The sequence below is a fragment of the Hemicordylus capensis genome, chromosome 7 (genome assembly GCF_027244095.1).
Source record: "Hemicordylus capensis ecotype Gifberg chromosome 7, rHemCap1.1.pri, whole genome shotgun sequence".
NCBI classification, from domain to species: domain Eukaryota; kingdom Metazoa; phylum Chordata; class Lepidosauria; order Squamata; family Cordylidae; genus Hemicordylus; species Hemicordylus capensis.
In genome coordinates, this window is record NC_069663.1 from 21877720 (window position 1) to 21900663 (window position 22944).

General features: G+C 48.3%; 2 protein-coding genes across 4 annotated transcripts in view; one reads left to right on the forward strand and one right to left on the reverse strand.

The window, feature by feature from the left end:
• LOC128332764 (sialic acid-binding Ig-like lectin 8) overlaps positions 1–1123 on the reverse strand; it is a 28516-nt gene extending 27393 nt beyond the window's left edge. For 2 of the 3 annotated variants that reach the window (XM_053267465.1, XM_053267459.1), the window contains exon 1: positions 786–1121. The gene's annotated coding sequence lies outside the window, so the exon portion shown is untranslated. Of the gene's footprint in view, positions 1–785 lie in introns of all 3 variants that reach the window. The other variant, XM_053267464.1, reaches the window with a different exon arrangement.
• On the forward strand, positions 940–20977 carry PPP2R1A (protein phosphatase 2 scaffold subunit Aalpha). Its single transcript, XM_053267466.1, has 15 exons — positions 940–1099; positions 4273–4363; positions 5219–5319; positions 5935–6167; positions 7109–7256; positions 7406–7561; positions 8364–8478; positions 8972–9042; positions 9786–9920; positions 12295–12468; positions 13841–13901; positions 16557–16711; positions 17874–18016; positions 18619–18710; positions 19606–20977. The coding sequence occupies exons 1-15, from the start codon at positions 1022–1024 to the stop codon at positions 19620–19622; spliced, it is 1770 nt and encodes a 589-aa protein (XP_053123441.1). The 5' UTR covers positions 940–1021; the 3' UTR covers positions 19623–20977.
• The last annotated feature ends 1967 nt before the right edge of the window (positions 20978–22944 follow it).

Consider the following 22944-nt stretch of genomic DNA (forward strand, 5'->3'; position numbering starts at 1 on the left):
AATCTAACTGTCAGGTGATATTGTCTTGGTCAAATAGTCTAATTGTACCTATTTTTACAAACTTGTCGCAAATCACTTTGGTTTTTACACCCCAATCCGAAAAAATTGGAAGGAAAGCCTTTTAGAAATAAGCAAAATGCATTTTTAGCATACAATAGGAAATGATTCAAGGCAATGCTTTGCCTATGTATTTATTTATTCATTCATGCATTTATTTATTTATTCATCATAGTGTTTTGTGTGTGTGTGTATCTATCTGTCTAGCTATCTAATCTCAATGCCTCTGATTGCTGGAATACATACATACAAACATACACACGCATATACATATAGAGATACACACACATACATTCCAGCAATCAAAAGCATTTTTACTATCTATTTATTTGACGGTGTCAACACGCATGTTGCGTAACCGCGCACGCAGTGGTGGCAACACCGCAGTTGCTATGGCAACCCCTAGGCTATATTATCTCTTCCCCTCCCTTCGCTGCCTCTTCGGCAAGACGGAAAACTGTGTTGTCCGAGGAATTGGATCATAGCCAAGTTTCTCAAATATAATAGCCAATCGACTTTCAAAAAGTGGGCGGGCGGAATTAAAGTCCATCCAATAGCGTGCTACTGGGGGCTGAGCATTTATTTTGAGAGAGGTGGGGTTGACTTGATAGAGTAAAAATGAGATATTGAGCCAATTATGTGGGGCGGAAGGTGGGAATATAATGTATCCAGCCAATAGAGATAAATAAAAAGGGTGGGTGTTGAGTACTCAATTTCCTAATGCTTACTATGAAAAGATGACGCTCAGGAGTCTTTGTCCAATGAGGAGCCATCGAGGAAAGTGACTGAATTGAAGCTATCTCCAATAAGATTCCAATGGAGGCGGGGTTTGGAAGAGACAAACCAATTAGCTCTCAAAATGGCGGGGACTGACACCTCAGACACCCAATAGCGTCTGAACCACCCCTGCAAGGCGTCAGCGCGAACCCCGCGCACCTTTTCAGAGCCCTAGCCGGGAGCTAAGATGGCGGCTGCCGACGGAGATGACTCGCTTTACCCTATTGCGGTCCTGATCGATGAACTGCGGAATGAGGATGTTCAGGTACAGGCCAAGTCATGGACACCCAGATGTCGTTGGGGAGTGGTGCTCGAGCGCCGTTCGGGCCTTAATTACCCGGGAGCCGAGTCCCCGGCACAGCAACCAATCAGCCGTTGCCTTTCATGTGAGAAACCCTTAGGAGAGCGATCAGTGGTGCTGCTGCATTGGCTGCAAAGGTTCTCCTTTGGGAAAAAACGCGGAGGAGGGCGTGGCTAATGGCAGGATCTGTATTATCCCTTGATTCCTCCTGCAGAGATGCGACGCCCCACCTGATTGGTGGGCGACCCCTTTCGATGTTCTGGGGGTACCAAAGAATCCAAAGGGTCGCCCTTCTTATAAGCCTATTTATGGAATGGTGAGAGGAGGCTTCTGATTGGGCCAGGGCTCGCCCATTCATTACAACGAGGCTTCCTGGCCAATCAGGGGATGCGAAGGGCGAGGCTTCTGGACCCGAATCCCTGGATTTTCCTCCTACTAGGGAGGGGTCTCCCAGGCCAAATTCGGATTTACACGGGGAAGTGAAGAATGCAGGGGATGCCACTCCGGAGTCCTGCCCCAGGGTGCCATATTGGATGTGGCCTCCTGATGCCTGGGAATGCTCTGTGATTTCCCTCCCTTAGGATGCAGGGGATGAATAGCTCCTCGGTTGTTCTTAACCCCAGCATCATGCCCACTGGGCATTCATAGGACTTGCTGATGTCCCCTTGTGCTTTTAATATGCTTTTTGCATATTGCAAAATGACTGGCTTTGTCTTTGGCTCCCAAATGGCTGCAGCGCTGAAGCCCGAGGTGGGCTGGATGGCACTGGCAGAGGTGTGTTCTGGAATCGGCTCCACTGGGCTGTGGTCTGGAAAAAGGCGCTTTGTCTCTTCTCCCCCACCCTGTAAAGCAATCTAAATGTCAATGACATTTTAAGAATAAGAATAGAGTTGTGTACTCTGCCATGGGATATGGCATTCTCGGAATTCTCTGCACGATGTAGTAGTGGCTATTAGCATGGGTGGGTTTAAAAGGGCTTAGACAAATTCGTGGGGGAGCCAGTCTTATCAGTGGCTACTAGCTTGAGGGCTATAGACCACCTCCAGCCTCAGAGGCAGGATGCCGCTAAATACCAGTGGCAGGGGAGCAACGGCAGGAGAGGGGGCAAGCCCTCACCCTCTGGGCTAATCAGGGGCACCTGGTGGGCCACTGTGTGAAACAGGATGCTGGACTGGATGGGCCTTGAGCCTGATCCAGCAGGGCGGCTGTAACGTTATGTTCAATAATATTTTTCTCTGACCTGGGAGAGGGATTTGCAGATGTATAATTTGTATGTCAGCAAGCGGGGTGGAGGATGAAAGAGGCAAGAATAAAGGAGGAAGAGTGTAAATGTTTATACAGAGTTGTGTGCTCTGATATGGTCTGGAGGATTTTTATTTATTTATTTATTTATTTATTTATTTACCACCCTTCCAAAATGGCTCAGTCAAAATGGATTCAGTTTTTTAAACTTCAGTGTTGGTTTTAAGATGTGATAAATTCTTGGCCTCTTGGGACTAACCTAGCTCTAGGATATGATGCTGCATTTGCACTCATTCATTAGATTCTCTCTAGCTTTCTGGTTACAATTCATAATCCTTCATCCAAGGAGCCGAGGGTGGTACCAACCCTTTGAGGCAGGTTAGTCGGGGAGTAGGTGATTGGCCCATGATTGCCACTGAACCTCATGGCTGTCTGGGGATTTGAACCTGGGACTCCCTGGTCCTAGTCCTGCACTCTAACCACTGTACCACTCTCTGTTGTCTTCTACGGTGCTGTATTTAGATTGTATGATTAATTGCAGGAAGAGTCCTGATTTCATCTATGAAATTTTGTAAGGTACTAGGTACTCTGGGGTAGTCTATAAATGTATCGACTTATATTGTAGCAGGTGCTCTGAAGCATGTGTGGCTTGAGGAGGACACTATTGGATTCCTTCCTAGTCGTGGTGTGGGTGTTGCCGGTGAAGAGTATAGGGCCTTTTTGGAAGTCTTTGGCAGATGATTGGAGACACCATTTGTAACATGGCTGCCAGTGGTTGCTCTCTCATTGGCCAGAATGTTCCTTTCTACTACTATTACTACCACTGATATTTATACTGCTCTTCAACCAAAGTTCTCAAAGCAGTTTACAAAGAAAGATAAATGCATAAATAAGATGGTCTCCTGTACCCAAAGGACTCGCAATCTAAAAAGAAACACAAGGCAGATATTGGCAACAGCTACTGGAGGGATGCTGTGTTGGGGTCGGATAAGGCCAGTTGCTCTCTGCTTGGAGTGAGCTCCTGTCCAGCCTGCCTCATGAGTTTCCTTGTCCTAACCTGACTCAAGAGCCACGCCTCTCTGTGTCCTTCCTTGTCAGAAGCCTGCTTCACTGAGGATATCTGTTGGGGATGGGGGGAGAGATCTGGGACTGGCTCAGCAGGTCAGTCCAGTGACAAAGCATGGGGACTGGGCATGTTTGAGCTGGGTTGGTACTCAGCTATTTAGTGGTTACAAGGGCTGACTGCCAAAAAGCTTGCCGCTTTCTCTGGGTCTGTTTTTGGTCCTGACGAATTTGCTCACTGTTGGCAGAGCTTCAAAGACTGAATCTTTTCCTTGAAGAACTGGAGGAAAGACCACTTTCATAATCCAGGCATGGAAGTGAGTGCTTGCCTGCTTAGCTAGGCGAGTAAAAATGACCCCCAGGTGAGAGAGCTTAATGATGATGATGTACATAAAAACACACACCATTGAAAACACAGTACTAAAAACAATTCAAAAATAATTAAAAACAATTTGAAAACCTTGGAAGGCCAGGCCAAACAAGTAAGTTTTGGGGGCTGTCTTAAAGGCCAGCAGCAAGCCTGAACTTTGGATATCTGCTGGGAGTGCATTCCATAGGCCAGGAGCAGCTACAGAGAAGGCCTGGTTTCGAGTCGCCACCAGACATACCGGTGGTAACTGGAGACAGACCTCTCTAGATGACCTCAGCGAGCAATGGGGATCATACTGAAGAAGGTGCTCTCTAAGGTCGCTCATACCCAAGCTGTTCAGAGATTTGACAAAGATTTTGGTTCTTTCAGTGTTTTATTGTGCCGAATAGAGGCAGGTCAACTTGCTTTATAGGTCCATCATCTTGGATTCTTTTGCCTGAATTTCTCTCTCTCCCTTACGCAGCTCCGTCTGAACAGCATCAAGAAACTCTCCACCATTGCACTGGCCCTGGGAGTCGAGAGGACACGCAGTGAGCTCTTGCCTTTCCTCACAGGTAACGAAAATAGCGGAGTCCATCCGAGAGCTGAGCATGAAAACATGTGAAGCTGCTTTCTGCTGAGTCAGATCTAGTTCAGTATTGCCTGCATGGACTGGCAGCAGCTCTCCAGAGTTTCAGACCGGGTCTCTCCTAGCCCCGCACTGGAGATGCTAGGCAGGGCCGGAGCTATCCTTGAATAAGGGGAGATTTATATCGGTGGGGTGGGGGAGAGCTGGCTGGTGACAGCTCGCCCTTCAATCTTCACCGTTGATGTTGTATGAATATATGAAGTGGTTATGGTAGGTATTCTGGTTAAAAAATGTGTCTGATCTAAGGGAATGCATGTGTGCACATGTTTCTGAAATTTGTTTCTGGCAGTCAACCGCCTGGATGGCTGTAAGAGGGATTTAGAGAAACCCATGGAGGACAGGTCACTACTAGTCCTAGTGCTATAGGCAAGATGCCTCTCAGTACCAGCTGCAGGTGAGCAACAGCAGGAGAGAGGGCATGCCCTCACCTCTGTCTTGTGGGCTCTCCAGAAGCATCTGGTGGGTCACTGTGTGAAAAAGGATGCTGGACTAGATAGGCCTTGGGCCTGATCCAGCAGGGCTGTTCTTAAGTATCAGTGTGTGGGGAATGCATGATGCTGCTATTTGCGTAGGTGGGAGAGAGGGTGTGCCAATCGTATTCTGGTTTTCACTATGTCATTAAAGTTCTTGTGCAGCAAAGACAAGGGAGGGGGGAAGGTGGTAAGAGGGGCTCAGGGCCCCACCTTTACTCCCTGTCCCAGGGCCCACCCCGTACCAGGGATTGAATCTGGGGCCTTTTGCACACAAAGCAAGTGCTCTATCACTCCCTTTCTTCTTGCAGATACCATCTACGATGAGGATGAAGTGCTACTCGCACTGGCAGAACAGTTGGGGACCTTTACAGCTCTGGTTGGGGGCCCTGAATATGTCCACTGCTTGCTGGTAAGTTACAGGCCCCTTTTGTTGTACAGCTGGGGAAGCGTCTCTCACAGTGGGACTGGTGGGGGAAAGAGCCTACACAGAGGACCAGGTTACCCCAGGATGAGACTTCTTAACCCTGGGATGGTTTGATTGTCGGAATTTCATTTCCAAGTGGTAGAGAATTTTTACCACACATCAGATGTGTTATTAAATGACCATCTGTATCTGCCCTTATTTTGCATTTGATTTGCAGTTTCATGGCACATGGGATTCCTTTCTAGTGTGCTTGGTTAAGACTCGTCTTCCTGCTCCTTTGTTTAAGCCACCATGAAATGCACGTTTTGGCGGTACAGGATATAAATATGCCAAATAAAATAAGGAAATAACTGGTTGGAAATGGAAGTCTAGATTCTCACTAATTCCAGAGGGACACAGGACCCTTTGTTCTGTCGTGCCCGATGAGATTGTTTTTCTAACGCCAAACACTTGCTCTATTTTTCTTTTACTGTATATGCGTCTGTCTGTCTGTCTCTGTCTCTCTCTCTCTGCTGCTGTAGATGCTGATAAATCTGAATGAACTGCTCCTGTACACTTAAGATGGAATGTATCCTTCTCTCCCCCTCCTTTTTACTGCAGCCCCCGCTTGAGAGCCTCGCCACGGTTGAAGAGACGGTGGTGCGGGACAAAGCAGTGGAGTCCTTACGCGCCATCTCCCACGAGCACTCTCCGTCTGATCTCGAGGCCCACTTTGTGCCTCTGGTGAAGCGCCTGGCAGGGGGTGACTGGTTCACCTCCCGCACCTCGGCCTGCGGCCTCTTCAGCGTCTGTTATCCCCGAGTCTCCAGTTCGGTCAAAGCTGAGCTCCGACAGTAAGTGGCTAGTCCTTAAAATAAAGGCTTGGGGTCCTGTGTTCCCTCTAAAGCGTGTGTGTGTCCTCACACCATTTTTGATAACTGCTCAGTTCATGTTAGACCGCACTCAGATTGAATCAGGACGGCCCCGCTCTGAATGCATGTTGCCTTGATACTGGCGCCCAGAACAAAACTCACTCCCCACACAGATAAGAAAAACTAGAGAGAACACTGTTGGGGTCTGTTGGTCCAGATCTGGGATTCTCAACCCTTTTGAACAAGTGTGTGTCTCTTCTGTCACAAGCCCCAAAGAGATTTTTAGTGTGTGTGTGTGTGTGTGTATGCACACACAACTTTAAATCTTACTGTTATGAGACAGGTTACTCACCGGCTGACATCTAGGCTAAGGTACTCAGGAGCATTCCCACCGAAGATAATGGGGAAAGTGAACATGTCCCATTAACTTCGGTAGCTGCTCATGAGTAACTTAATTCGGATGTCAACCAGCCAGGGGCTGCAGTACTTCATCATCTCATAATTGGTGCTAATTTTCTGTAGCCTGTCAGTCAGGCTGAGGGGAGGGCTGTGCTGAGCTTCAGCACGTGGCCAGCCAATTGGGAGCAGAGGAGGAGGGTTTTCACGTTCCTTTCCCCTTCTGCAGTGGGCACATTGTTGAGGATGTGTCGGCTTTGAGCTGGCGATGCTCAGATGAGGAACAAATAATATGGCTGCATTGTGGGTGGGGGGCAGGAGGGCTCTGAGTACATAGGAAGCTGCCCTATACTGAGTCAGGCCATTGGTCCATCTCGTTCAGTATGGTCTAGAACTCTAGACAGACGGGCAGTGGCTTCTCCAGGGCTGCAGGCAGGAGTCTCTCCCAGCTCTACCTGGAGATGCTAGGGAAGGAACTTGGAACCTTCTGCATGCATGCAGTAGATGTCTCTTCTCCCTCTTTGTAGGTATTTCCGGAACTTGTGCTCAGATGATACCCCCATGGTGAGGCGGGCCGCAGCCTCCAAGCTAGGTGAATTTGCCAAGGTCTTGGAGCTGGAACATGTCAAGAGTGAGATTATCCCCATGTTCTCCAACCTGGCCTCAGATGAGCAGGTGTGTGTGAAGCTCAGTCAATTTGGGGTGTAAAGGGAATGTAGCGGGTTAAACTGGGAACTAGTTAAAGCAGAAGGTTGGGCCCGAGGCCTCTCCAGATCTCTCTCCGTGCTCGTTGAAGCAAGCTTTCATTCACGTCTCTCCTGCAGGACTCTGTGCGCTTATTGGCCGTGGAGGCCTGTGTGAACATTGCTCAGCTCCTCCCCCAAGAGGACTTGGAGTCTCTGGTGATGCCCACATTACGGCAAGCAGCGGAGGACAAATCTTGGCGGGTCCGTTACATGGTGGCTGACAAGTTCACAGAGGTGAGTACGAATAGTCGCAGGTCTCAGCAATGTACGGAAAGGGAGAGGCATTCCCTCTTCTCCCCCACCCCGCCCCCGTTTTTCAGGGGCACTGTCAGTTGAGCAGTATATGTGTAATATAAAGCTTCTTGAGCCTCACTGATTGACACGAAACTCCCAGACCAAACCACAAAAGATAGAAACATTCTGTTTGCACAGGTAGGTTCCAGTCCTCACCCAGGCAACAAAAAGCCCGGGGAAAGTCATTTGTTGTGGGTTTTTTTAACATATTTCTATACCGCCCAAAACTTGCACGTTGGGATGGATTACATCAAAACAAAATAAATGACAGAAAAAAATTTAAACCATTAGTTAAAAGAAATGACAGCAAAGAAGTTCAAATGTTACAACTTAAAACTTTAAAACAATGTTAAAACTATTAAAACAGTATTTAATTAAAAGCCTGGGTGAACAGGTGTGTCTTTAAAGATATATATATTTTTAATTGTAAGAGAAGGGAGGCTCTTATTTCAGCAGGGAGTGCATTCCAAAGCCTCGGGGCAGCAATGGAGAAGGCCCATCCCTGAGTAGCCACCAGACGGGCCAGTGGCAATTGCAAACGGACCTCTCCAGATAATCTCAATGGGTGATGGGATTCATGATGAAGACGATGTTCTCTTCATATCCTGGAAAATGTGGAAGCTCCCTCCCACTGGAAAACCTGGAGAATGAGACCTCAGAGCTAGGAAAACCCTAGAGTTGGAGTCAGTACAATAAATAAAATGTTGGCTTGATCAAATCTGTTTCCTTTTCTGCCTCACAGCTCCAGAAAGCCGTCGGGCCAGAAATCACTAAGACTGACTTGGTGCCAGCCTTCCAGAACCTCATGAAAGATTGTGAAGCTGAAGTGCGGGCTGCAGCCTCCCACAAGGTCAAAGGTCAGTTGCATCCCCCCCCCCCCCCCGGCCTTTGCCACTTCCTGGAATCCTGCCCTACAAGGTTTGTGGAATCTTTCCTTTTTTAAAAAGGTTCCTCTGCGTTTAGTCTTGACAGTCGATCTCATGCAAAGCTTACCTTCAGGACTTGAGTTTGATCTTGTGTATCTTTGGGCAACCCAGGGGAGTAATTATCACTGGAATACTTGCTCTGCTTGCAAACCCTAAAGCAGCTGACAGGGTGTAGCAACAAGAGATCATTGTCTGGCTTCGGCGGGAGGAAGATGACATTCTAGATGGGGGTCAGGAATAGTCTTGTGCACTTTAGTGCATTAGCAAGTCAATGGAGTGGATTTGTGTCCCAGCCTTGGTAAACTTGGGGCTGATCTCTTCCTGATTGGTCCCCACTAGCCAGACACACAGCGGCTCCATTTGTGATGACCCATCAGCTTGATGACCAATTTTCATCTCCCCCCCCCCCCCCGCTCTCTTTCAGAGTTTTGTGAGAACCTGTCTCCTGATTGCCGTGAAAATGTCATCATGACCCAGATCTTGCCCTGTATCAAGGTACGTGCCTGGACTGGAGGCATACATCTCTATTGAGCTTTGAACCTGCTTGGTTTAGCATCAGCTTTTTGTCCTCCATCCTGGAGCAGTCTTGCAGTAAGAGAGAATAGCAAATACTTCTCTCTTTTAAAGAAATGGTATGGTTAAGGGGGAGGAAGGGCTGCTTCCTTCTTCCGGCCCAAACCTTTGTGCAAAAGATTGCAAAACTGTAAAACTTGGCTAACTTCCTCGCACTCCTATTAGAGTCTGTGTGTGTATCTCTACACTTCTGCACACACAAGCCTTCCAAACTTCAAAAGAATGTCCATTCTACACTGAGGTGCTGAAAGAATTGAACGGAGCTGCTTGCTACTACAAATATTTCTACAAAAATGCTCAAAGCAGTTTACACGGGAAAAATAAATATGGCAGCTCCCTGTCCTGAAAGGGCTCTAAAAAAACAAAATACAAGGCAGCTGCTAGCAGCAGCCACTGGAAGGATGCTGTGCTGAGACTGGATAGGGCCAGTTGCTCTCCCCCTGCTAAATGTAAGAGTTGCCACTTTAAAGGGTGCCCCTTTGCTCTGTTAGCAGGGGCCTAGTTATCCTGTTGCTGATTCATTAGTTAAAATATGTATGCCGTACCTTCTTTGCAAATCCACAAGGCAGCAGGTAAGGAAATGAGGTAGGGAGGAGATGATGTTGGGCAAAAGCCTTTGGCTGTGTGTCTGTTGAATCTCTGAAAATATTCCTCTTGCCATCCAGGAACTGGTGTCTGATGCGAATCAACATGTCAAGTCAGCCTTGGCGTCAGTAATCATGGGACTGTCTCCCATTTTGGGCAAAGACAATACGATCGAGCACCTTCTCCCGCTCTTCCTGGCTCAGCTCAAAGACGAGGTGAGTGGTCCTCTTCAGTTCTGCACTGCTTGAATTCTTTGATTTTTCCCCTCTTTAGCGGCAATATTGGAAGCAGGTCTCCTAAGTGTCATGACTGGGTGGTTGGCTCTCTAATGGCCTCTTCAGGATTGCTTTTAGGTGATGCGGACGGAAGCAATCTTGTAGCAGTAGCCAGAGGATAGATCTTCACAGCAAAAGTGTCAACTCTGTTGGTTTTCCTACGGGGACCCTGGGAATTGGACTGTCATTCTATGGGAATAGTTTCGCTGCAAATCTCCCTTGAAAGAAGGGCTTTTAGCTCAGTGGTAGAACACCTTCTCGGCATACAGAAGATTCCAGATTCCTCTCTGGCATCTCGCAGTTGAAAAAAACCACAGGTATCCGGCCTGGGAAAGACTAACGTTAGAGTTGCTGCCACTCAGAACTGACAGTTCTTATGAGATGGAGTAATAGTCTGACTTGATGTCACTGTTGCAAGTATAGCACCATCCCTGTCATCTGAGTGTTTCTCATGCTTTGTGGGAAGGGGCCAAGTAGGCCAGTTTAGTTGCCATTTTCTCCCTCTGAAAGTGGGCTGGGCGATGCCTTTTAAAGAGCGGGTCCCCCTTCAGATCAGAAGGTCACAACTAAGGCTTGAGTCGAAACTCGTGCTCTCTCCCCAGCCAGTATTTTCATGGGTGGTGAAAAAGCAGGGGGGATTTTCAATGCTTTATTGGGGGATCCCCAAAAGTTGTCTGCATTTTGAGGATTGGAGGTGGGTGTCCTGACTTTGCAGAGGTAGGTCTTGTTTGTAAATGAGGGTGGGGAGGGGAGCCGCCATCTCTCCAAGCAATTCTTGAAACGCTACTTCTCTCCTGAGAGCTAGCTCCATTTTCTTCCCACAACATACCAGGGATGGGCACAACTCTGTGACCTCCCTGGGTGCATGTCGGAAATGAAAAAATGGCACTGCTCCCATGAGAAAAGTGGCTGTTAGTGCTGGTGGCAGCTCGTATGCCTATTTTAAAAGCCAGATTGATACTTAGGTAAGCACCTCAAATCAAAACACCTGTGGGTCCCTCCATAAAAACGTAGATGTGTCTCACCTCAGTGAATGTGGGAAATTGGTGAACGGTTGGTGCGATGCAACTTCAGGAGACTTCAGCTCTTGCCTCTCAACAACATTAACTTGTTTGGGTTTGACCTGAGAGGGAAGCAGGAGGGTGGGAAAAGTTACAAGGGTTAACTTAAGTTATATTGTAAGGTACAGTACAAAGGAAATCACCTGGGTTTGGTGCCATTGCCTTCATCCCCACAGTCACCACCTACTCCTGTTTGGTTAATACAAACCTGCTCAACTTTGGCCTTCCTGCAGATGTGGTGAAACTCACATAATCCCTGGCTATTGGCTACTGTGGCTGGGGATTATGGGAGTTGTAGTTAAAAAAACAGCTGGGGGGCCTAAGTTGAGCAGGCCTGGGTTAATACGTATGTTTAAGGCCGGTGGACTCGGTTGATCCACATATTAGGAGAGAGATGAATAGTGATGAATTCCAATATGTAACTTACTCCATTTATATACTTCCCTTCCTAAAGTGGCTCAGGGCAGTTTACATTAAAATTAAAAACACGCCATAAAAGAACTAAAATGCAAAAACAAACCAGATTTAAAGAAACTCATTAAAACTGCAGTTAAATCGGGCTATCATTAAAAACCAGGCTAAAAAGATGGGTCTTTAAGGCTCTCTTGTATCCTCGGGGGGCGTGTTCCACAACCCAGGGGCGACATCCAAGAAGGCCCAGTCCCAGGTTGGGATTACCCACTAGCTTTGTGTACTCCATTCTGCATCAGTAGTTCGACTGCCGAAATTCTCTAATCACTGTACCACAAATCTGACTCGCTGGTGTGCATTGGCACAGGTGCAGCTGTGAAGGCTCTGTGCATGCTCAGAAATTCAGTAATGGGCCGAACCGAATGCAGCAGGGGGGTACCGAATATCTGTTGGTTATTTGGGTGTCGGAAGCTAGTGTTGAAAGTATTAGATGCTAGCTTCAGTGGAGGACATATGGTTTAGAGACAGCAGAGGGGGCTCTTTTCCACTACAGGGATTCCCAGATGTTTGACTACAACACCAGATCCACAACCAAAGGCCACTGCACCCGGGGATTCTGGGAGAATTTCAGACAATGCTGAGGATCAGACTTGGATTTTAAAGGGTCTCTTGTTTCATAAAGAAACCACTGGGTCTTTGTGTGTCGATCCTGATCAGGACTGCAGCATTTTCCTGCTATAAGCACCCTGCCCCCTTGGGAGCTGTAGCGAAGCACATCTGGAAATCCCTGTTAACAGGGAACGCTGCACTCAACTGCATCTCAACTGTTCCCCTCTCCCCAGTGCCCCGAAGTCCGGCTCAACATCATCTCCAACCTGGACTGCGTGAACGAGGTGATTGGTATCCGGCAGCTGTCCCAGTCCCTGCTGCCAGCCATTGTGGAACTGGCAGAAGATGCCAAGTGGCGTGTGCGGCTGGCCATCATTGAGTACATGCCCCTGTTGGCCGGGCAGCTGGTAAGTGCTCCCTTGGCAGTGCCTATTTTCTAATGTGTTGGAGGACGCAGTGAATGGAACATGTTGGAATCGACGGACTTGAGTCGCTGCAGGTGGCGGTTAGGTTGTATGAAAACATCCAGTTTTGTGCTGCTTCGCTCTTGCAGTGGGATCTGGGGCTAGGGATGTGCACGGAACTGGACAAGGGTGGTCCGAAGGCAGGGTGTGTGTGTGTCGGACTTTAAGGGCAAGGGAAGGTGCACTTATCCCCCCCCCCCGGCGCTCTGTTATGCAAGGCTCCTTCGGGGTGGCAAAATACCTCCCTGTCCCCTCTTTGGCCGGAAGTGGCTGGAAGTGCCTGGTGCACGTGCTCACATGTGACGTGCACCAGGTACGTCTGGCCAAAGGGGACAGGGCAGCAAGGAGGTATGCTCTCGCCCCGAAGGAGCCTTGACTAACGGGGCGAGCGGGGGTCGGGGGTGGAAGCAGAGGGAGGGATAAGTTCACTCTCCCCCGCCCTTAAAGTCCGATACACACACCCTGCCTTAGAATCGCCCGGTGTTCGAACCTGTTTGGAAGCCCGTAAAAGGACCTTATACCACACTGGAGGCCGTGAAAGGGCCTCCGAACAGGTTCGTGCACATCCCTATCAGGGGTGGTTGCCAGTGAGCTTGGAAGTTTGGGCCATTCAGCCACCATCTTTGTTGTTTTTTTTATTATTATTATTATTATTATTATTATTATTATTATTATTATTATTATTATTATTACATTTATATCCCGCTCTTCCTGCAAGGAGCCCAGAGCGATGTACTACATACTCGAGTTGCTCTTTCACAACAACCCTGTGAAGTAGGTTAGGCTGAGAGAGAAATGACTGGCCCAGAGTCACCCAGCAAGTCTCATGGCTGAATGGGGATTTGAACCCGGGTCTCCCCGGTCCTAGTCCAGCACTCCAACCACTACACCACGCTGGCCCTCACTCTCTATACTTTGCCTTACCTGTCATTTCAGACAATGCTGAGGATCAAACTTAGATTTTTTTTAAAGGGTCTTTTGTTTCATAAAGAAACCACTGGGTCTATGTGTGTTGATCCTGATCAGGACTGCAGCATATGGGCATGGAAAGATGAATGCTTTCCCTTCATGCCGTTTTCCTGCTATAAACACCCTGCCCCCCGGGAAGCTGCTATCAGCTCCCCAAATGCTGACTTTTAAAATCAGGATTATTTTGCCCCCTCCCCGGCTGCATTCTGTGAAACGAGAGGCATTTGGGTTTTAAGTCTGCGTCTTAAAAATGCAAGCTGACGCATGTTTAATTTGACTCCCACGATTGCTGGACGTGAGAGTTGACCTGTACTCATTGTTGGGGTTTTTTCTCCTCCCTCTTTAGGGTGTGGAATTCTTTGACGAGAAGCTGAATTCGCTTTGCATGGCGTGGCTGGTGGATCACGGTAGGCTTCTGAGCTGAAACAGAATTGGGCTCTAACCGCTTTGTCCCCTGCCCAACAGCTGGTTGCTAAGCAGGGTCTACCCAGGTTGCATTGGAATGGGAGATTACAGATTGCGAACACTCTAAGATATTCCACTCCGGGAAGAGCATCTAGGTTCCAAGTTCCCTCCCTGGCATCTCTGAGAGAGGCTTGACATAGACTTTTGCCTGCAGCCTTGGAGAAGCCACTGCCAGTCTGTGAAGACAATTCTGAGCTAGTTGGGCCGCTAATGGTAGACCAGGGATTCTCAACGTTGGGTCCCCAGATGTTTAGACTTCAACTCCAATAATCCCCCCACCCCAGTGGCCTTTGACTGGGGATTATGGGAGTTGAAGTCCAATAACATCTGGGGACCCAATGTTGAGGATCCCTGGTGTAGACAGCGCTGAGCTAGATGTACCAAGGGTCTGATTCAGTAAAAGGCAGCTTCCTATGTTCCTAAGATGAGGTGGGGGCTCTGCTCCATGTGCTGACATTGGGAGACGCTCATTTGCCATGCATGTGGGACAGGGCCTTCTCAGTCATTGCCCCCCGGCTCTGGAATGCTCCCCAGTGGACATGTGCTCCTTAGCCTGCTTTGCCTGGTTTGACCCAGGACGTCTCCAGATAGGCCTGGAAGAAAATCTGAAACTCTGGAGAGTTGCTGCAAATCAGCAGAGCCCAGGGCTCTGAAATTATGGCCCTCTGGCTGTAGTTGAACGACAACTCCCATCATCCCCAGGCACAATGTGCAGGAGCCAGGGATGATGAGAGTTGTTGGCCACCATCTGCAGGAGGGCTGCATCTTGAGATCCATGATGTATACAATACTTAGTTAGATGAACCGGTGGTCTGACTTGGTAAGAGACAGATGTATTTGTCCAAATACCGTCTTGGAGAAAAAATGGCAGAAAGTGGGGGAGCTTTAAACAGAGAGCCAAGGAGAAAGGGGTCCAGCTAAGGGAACTAAAGAAAAGGGTCCAATTAAGGGAACTAAAGACCTGGTTTCCAGGACCCGGGCACATACGCCATTACCTGTCCGAGAGGGGCCAGAGCATGTGCCAAAGTAGTTTTCTGGATCCCAGCCTGAACCCTTGAAAACGGAGCTTTCATCCTAACCAGCAGTCTACAGTACTGAACGTTATATTTTTGAAGCTGAACATATGATGGAGACCCACTGTGCTTACCTTTTCTAGCGGGAGGAATTGAGTCACGCTAGCTTTTAGTGCAGAAATAAGATGCTGGGCTGCATTTTGGTGTGGTTAACAACTCTCTTCCACCACAAAAGCCATTAGAGTTGGCTTCATGTCAGTACTTTGTAAAGATATAAAGCGGTGAGGGGAGTGTCTGTTTCCATGGCTGCTCACTGCATTAAGTCAGTGTGTACTTGGCAAGGGACATTCATTGATTTTAAAAACACTTTGTTTTACTGTTGACTCATCTGCTGTCCAGTTGATTGTGTATATTGTCGGTTTTGTATCCGGTGCCTTTTTTGGTTATATATTATATCTGGTGCCTTTTTTGAGGACTTCTGCCATAGATATGTCAAGACGTAGAACAGAAGGATGTAGCACATAATGACTCTGTTTATAATGGAAGCTGTATGTGTGCCCCAGTGTTCCCTCGAACAGGGACTTCCAGATGTTGTTCACTACAACTCCCAGCATCCCCAGCTGCAGTGGCCTTTGGCTGGGGATGATGGGAGTTGTCGTCAACTTCTGGGAATCCCTGTTGGAGATAACACTGGTGTGCGCGTGCATTCAGCCTTTTCCTGTCTCTGTGTTGCAAAGAGTTGCACAGCTCCTCTTACAGGAGCTGCATAGACTAGGGAATACTACCCCATGATAGTGACATGTAGAAATCGTGGGACTAGTTTGAGTGCTTGACATCTTCTCTGGCATTTCAGTGGCACGTGCATCTGGCAAAGATGTGCCTCTCTCCTCTCGGGAAGAGAGCAGTGCTTTCTTGCTTGCCATTTAAACGATGACCCAAGAGACTCAAAGCAATGTTGACTTCGTGCATGGTTGGTGGCTGCAGATTTTTAAAAAGGGTCACCAGGGAATCAAATGTCTCTTATGTAAGCAATCTGTTCCCTCGTTTCTCTTATCCTGTTTCAGTTTTGATTTTCATATACTTCACCGTTACATGAGAGTGTGTTTCAGTGCAGCTTGGTTTTGGTATAGGAGCATACTTGTTTGGTTTTTTGTTCTTCCTCAAGTTAGTTTTGGGGTTTGTTGGGACCTTGCCCCCTTTCCTAAGCAGGGTCCACCCTGGTTGCATATAAATGGGAGACTACATGTGTAAGCACTGTAAGATATTCCCCTTAGGGGATGGAGCTGCTCTGGGAAGATTGATGCAAAAAAGAACCCCAAGTGAAAAAACTCAATTAAAATATATAAATAGCTTAGATCATGGGATCACTGCTCTAACAGGGAGATCCCCAGATGTTGTTGACTACAACTCCCAGAATCCCCAGCTTCAGTAGCTTTTGCTTGGGGATTATGGGAGTTGTCAACATCATCTGGGAATCCCTGTTAGAGGGAACAGTGTATCCAATGGAGTCTGTTGTGATTTTCTGTGTGTTCGGCCTTAACCCACAGAGCTGGCTCATGTGACTCTTTCCCTTTCCCTCCCCAGTCTATGCCATTCGAGAGGCAGCTACCAGCAACCTCAAGAAGCTTGTGGAGAAGTTTGGCAAGGACTGGGCCCATGCCACAATCATTCCCAAGGTGCTGGCCATGTCCAACGACCCCAACTACTTGCACCGCATGACCACGCTCTTCTGCATCAATGTGAGTTGGGGTGTGGGGGTGGAAGAGGAGAATGCTGGGTGAAATTGAGCGAGGGCAGGAGAGAGAGAGAGAGATGGTGTGTCTCCATATGCTATAAATTGTCGGTTCTACATTCCGACAAGACCGCTGCTGGATTGACTTTGCCTTCCAAACTTGGATTGGGTTGCAGAATTTATCCTTTCTAGATGTGGAACTTTTATATCCTAGCTGCAGAACCGTATTTTCAGCTTGAGTATGAATTGTATACGTCACCTTAAGTGGCGCAGCAGGGAAATGCTTGTCTATCAAGCAGAAGGTTGCTGGTTTGAATCCCCGCTGGTATGTTTCCCAGACTAAGGGAAACAAATATAACGGGCAGTAGAGATATAGGAAGATGCTGAAAGGCATCATCTCAGACTGCGCAGGAGGTGGCAGTGGTAAACCTCTCCTGTATTCTACCAAAAGAAAAACACAGGGCTCTGTGGGCGCCAGGAATCGAAATTGACTTGATGGCACACTTTACCTTTATGAATTGTCTTGCACTAGAATACGCTGCCTGGGAAGGTAGAGAGATATCCATCCATGGAGGTTTTCCAGAAGAGGTAGGGCTGGCAGTGATTCGGGTTCAGGAGATCATATGATGCGCCACAAGCGGATTCCCTTCTTGATTTTGGAAATCCTACAGGAAGCCTTAGAGCATCCCTTCGCAACTTTTTTAATGTCCCACCTGTTGCTTATCTCCAGTAGGTTCTTTAGTCTTTAGTTTTTATAATCCTTAGTTCTAAGTTTTTTAAAAAATTGATTTAAAAAGCTGATTCTGATTGTGGTTTCCAACTTGTTTAATTTGGTTAATTTTACTAGTCTGGTTTTATATTGTAACTATTTTATAAATGTTGTGAGCCCCCCCCCCCCCCGAGCAGTAATGTACTGGAAGGGCAGGGTATAAATATTTTAAATAACATAAATAATCTTGTTGAGGTATCATTGCGGCATCTGACTGACCTCAGTGGTCACAGTGGCAGTGAGACCACAATGCTTGCTGATGGCTGAAGTCTCAAGCTGGCTCCTGTACATAGCCAGGGCACTGCAAATCTAGCAGAAGGCAGCTTCAGAGACGGTGAGGCCTTCACACTCAAGCCCTGCTGTGCTCTTGACCCTGCATCACGATCCCTTCCTTGACTAGGTGCTGTCAGAGGTGTGCGGGCAGGAGATCACCACCAAGCACATGCTTCCCACCGTTCTGCGAATGGCAGGCGACGCCGTAGCCAACGTGCGTTTCAACGTGGCCAAGTCGCTGCAGAAAATCGGACCAATTTTGGACAACAGGTATTTCCTGGGCACCCATTGAACAGAGCTGTGTGGCAAACGGTTCTCTGTACCTCTCAGTTACAAGCCTGTAGCGGGCGTGGGCTCAGTGGACAGGTCTCTTTTTCTCACCACCTCTTTTCTTTTTACAAAGAAATAATTGTTAAACAACAATGTTGCTTGCACTTTGGACTGATGGGAGCCAGATCAGCTTCCCCCTTCTGTCTGCCTAGATACGATCCTGAGATACGATCCTCCCCATCTCTGGCTTGAAAAACCATCTTTTCGCCCAAGCTTTCTCAGCTTCCTACATTTTTAGGTTTTAATTTCCGGATTATTTTTAAATGGTTAAATTGTTATTAGTTTTTGTATATGTTTTTAAACTTGTGTTATGCTATTGTTAACCGCCCAGAGACGAAAGTTTGGGGCAGTGTACAAATTGGATGGATGGATAGATAGATGTTTAGGCTGGCTATGGGCCTGTTGGATTGCATGCCGCAATTGCTGGCAGGAAGTGTAGAGGGCAGCACTGAGGCTTTGGAATACTGTGTGCTGTGCCTTGCTTTCTCCTGTCGACTTCCTCCCATTCATTCCCTGCCCTTCTCTACTCTCTCTCTACCCAGCACCCTTCAGAATGAGGTGAAGCCAGTGCTGGAGAAACTAACACAGGACCCCGATGTGGACGTCAAATACTTTGCCCAGGAGGCGCTGACTGGTGAGTTGGGAGGGCGCCTTCCCCGGCGGGAATAACCCTGCCCGGTATTAAGTGTTCAAGCATCTGGGCTCTGCCAGCGGGCTAACCAGGAATGCAGCTGCATAGGAGTATCCCTGCAGGTGCCATTTGAAGGTCCCTCCAGCCCATTTCATGTAGTGGCCAACCAGATGTCCTTGAGATGCCCACAAGCAGACCGGAGGACAGCAGCCCTCCCCTGCAGTGTTCTCGCTAATCTTTTTTTTTATCCGTGTGCAGAATGAATTTTGTTCTGGGCAGCAATATCAAGGCAGTTTGCGCCTGTGTATTCAGACCTGGACCGTCCTGATGCAATCTGAGCTGGAAGTAAAATTAACTGAGCAGACATAAGTGGGTTTTTTTGTGTGTGTGCACGCCTTGGAGGGAACACTGGTCCTCTGCTGTTGTTCTGCAGCATCTTCCCTTCAGGGTTCTCGAACTCAGGTTCCCAGATGTTGGAGTGCAGCTCCATGTCGGATGGTGAGGAGAGCTGGTCTGGTGGTAGCAAGCATGACTTGTCCCCTTAGCTAAGCAGGGTCTGCCCTAGTTGCATATGAATGGGAGACTAGAAGTGTGAGCACTGGAAGATATTCCCCTTCTTAGGGATGGAGTTGCTCTGGGAAGAGCATCTAGGTTCCAAGTTCCCTCCCTGGCAGCATCTCCAAGATAGGGCATCCTATCACAGCATCCTTCCCGTGGCTGTTGCTGGTGTCTCTCATGTTTCTTTGGGGACAGGGAGCCAACGTTATTTGTTTATATCTCTCTAAACCGCTTTGGGAACCTTTGTTGAAAACTGGTAAGTAAATATCCCTTGTATTGTATCACTCGTTACACGTGACTCCTGTATGCTAACCTTTCTGTTGCCTGTGTCTCTCAACAGTGTTGGCGCTGGCTTGAACCTCCCAGGACCTGTCTCCGTAGTCTCCTCTTCAACTGGGACGCCATTGGACCGAGCCTTCTTCCCCCACCCCCGCCCCATTCTCATTGCATGTGAATGACCCTCCCCATCGGCTCCACATGGTGATGACTTTGGCCAGCAGCTAACCCCTTGCCCCCTGCTGGACTCCCATCTCCTCCTCCTGCTCTTAACTCCCTGCCCTCCGATCTTCCTGGGCAGCTGTGATATTCTCTCCCTTTTCCCTGTAACAGGTTCAGTTTTTTTTTTTGTTCTGACACCAGGGGGGCAGCAAGTAGCTATTCCCTCTTCATCACTGGTGACCGCCTGCAAGAGAGGCAGAGCAGCCCTGCAACCCACGCCCTGCCGCCCGGCATGTCAAATGAGAGCCCTTAAAGGAGAGGCCGTTATCTGCTGCTTGGGGCCCTCTGTGCCTCTTTGGCCCTGCAGTTCGCATGAGAGATCTCCCCCACTCCGCTGTATGTTGCTGTGCGAGGAGTATCAACTGCGCCCCCCTCCCCCCATCACCACCAAATAACAAACTCCGTTCATTTCCCCACTCGGTGTCCAACCGGCACTCCATCGGCTGTCACATCGGATACGACGCATGCCGGCAGCCAGGCGGTGTCTTTATTTGTTGCTCAAAATCTGATCCAGCTGAGCCCCCGGGGGGCTTAATGAAAGGGCAGGGAAGGGGTGGTGAAATCCATCTGTTACAAACACCGATCCGGGGAGGTTAGTTTGAGCCACCTCTTCCCCTCCATGTGCCTGATCACTTGGAGCCTCCCGCGTGCGTGCACGCGCCCCCCCCCCTTCAGTTCCACAGTCCTGGCAGCCCCCTCTGCTGAAAGGAAGTGGATTGTAATCGTTCCCATAAGTGGTGAGAGAGAGAGGAGCTATTGAAAAGAACCTAAGGTGTAGGATAGAACCATGGCCAAACTGACCCTTCCTGAATCTGGACAGAGGGAAGATGCTGTAAGAGTGGGCCCCTGCTTATCAGAAACATGTTGAGAAATGGAGTGGTGCTTGGACCATCTGGTGATGTGCCAACCAATTGGAACTCCCTATTTCTATCATGTGACTGTAAATAATGAAATTGACTACTCGCTCCCAACCCCTGTGTGTTCTCGTTCTCTCTCTCTCTCTCTCCCTCCCTCCTCCCCATTGTTACGTTTTCTGCTGCTGCCTCTGTGGCTCTTGCACTGGACAGTTCACAAGTGTGTGTACTAACCACACACACCCTAACACACACACAGTTAATGGCATGTCATTTTACAATTGTTGGTAACTTTTTTGTGTGTGTATACACTTGTTTCCTCCCCACCCACCCCGATTAATAAAATGCTCGCTCGTTCGACTTCTTGCCCACTGTGAGCTGGGGGGATAAAAGTGGAGCTGGGACGAGGAGAGCCTTTTGTCACAAGTAAAATTGCAAAGCTTTTAAGGAGAGGCGATTGCTCAGGCAGAAGAGTGACGGCTAAAGGCAACATGGTGTACTTGTGTGTTTCAGAAGCGATTGTGCTGGAGATCTTAAAAGCTCCCACAAACTTTGAAGAGGGGGAGCCTTGAAGGTTGAAGTGCTGAGCCAATTATGTCTTGCCTGTAGTAGAGAAAGGATCCCTTTTCTCCTAAACAGCCTTTTGATGATTTTGAAAAGCTCCAAGTCCTCTCTGTCACCTTCAGACCAAACAAACCAGGACACTTGTCTTGGTACGTCTCGTTTTCCCAGACAGCTTAATCATTTCTGGTGCTCCTCTTTTTCTGCTTCTGAACTGCCTCTTACAGATCGGCAATTGTTCCTAAAGCTTGATTGCAACTCAGCAATAGAATCCAATGAATAACCCTCCCTTGGGTCGGTTTTTGATAGACTTGATTGAGACCTCCTTAGAGGGGAAGAGAGCTCAGCCCCCAGCCCTCTTGCCCAGACTGGAACGGCCACAGGGGGTGACATCCTCCGTGTCTGTTGATGAAGAAACTCATTCCGCTCTCCATGTATCCAGCTGTGGGCATTCTGTGGGCAAACATTCTCCGCATCTCCCGGGAAAGCATGGAGAGCTGTTTCGGCAACAAATCTGTGCCTTCAGTTTAGAGTGGGTTGGGTTGGCGGGGAGGCTTTGATAGCAGCGAGTGTTCCCCGGTGTCCGTACATTAACAATCTCTTGCTCTCAACCTGCTTTTTGTATTCCGATCATGCTTTTGGAAGGAAACCAAGAAAATTGCAAGTTCTGCCAGTGTCATTGTTAGTGCTAATCAAAGAGCCTAGCGCTTGTGCAAGCGGGGCTTTAATTTGCAGGCATCTGGTGGCTGAAATTAGCATTATGTAGAAGCTTTAAAGCAAACAACTGGGTTAGGCAAGGGGGTTGCGAGGACAGAGGGTGGGACATGGAGGGCAGCTTTGGCTGAACGAAGATCCACAAAAGCTGGGGTCAGTACCCCCTCCTGACCTTATTTTCTGCATCCTAGAGCCAGATTGTCTTGCTGTGTTGGTTGTGATGGTTTTTGAAGTGTATATACAAAGGGCGGATGTTCCTGGGCATATGCAGAGTGCCTTTTGGCCACAATTGCATAACACCCTGAAATCTGAAGTGCGGCCGGAGGGCAGATGGCTGGACTTGTAGGAAGCCTTGACGCTTGGCATTTTAGAAATGGAGTGATGAGATGCCTGCTTGTAAGCGGAAACCTGGTAAGAACGGCCTTGTTAGATTGGATTCGGGTCAGCCCAATACTTGGCATTTTGTTTGTTTAAAAGATTTTAATATACCGCCCAATCCACAGATTCAGGGTGGTGTACAACACAAGAATGACATCCAAGATTGTGTGTGTGTGTGTGTGTGTGTGTGTGTGTGTGTGTGTGTGTGTGTAAAATATATTTTCAAGGGCAAATGCCTGGCGGAAAAGGAATGTCTTCAATAAGGTTTTAAAGCCTGAAATTACATTTATGTAATATGGGGCTGCAGAACTTCACAGAACTTGCACAGATGGCGGACAGGTCTATCAATGGCTACTAGTCTGAATGCTATAAGACACCTCCAGCCTCAGGCAAGACCTCTGAGTTTCAGGAGGAGCCAGCAGGAGAGAGGGCATGCCTGCCTCTCCTGCCTTTGGGCTTTCCAGAGGCATCTGGTGAGCCACTGTGTGAAGCAGGCTGGACTCGATGGGCCTCCTTGGGCCTGATCCAGCGGGGCTGTTCTTATGTATGATTCCTACTATGGCTTTGGATGATGGGAGCTGTAGTCCAGAAAGAGCTGGAGGGCTGCTATTGTGCCATTCCAAACCGAAGGCACAGATTTGTTGCTGAAACAGCTCTCTGCACTTTCCCGGGAG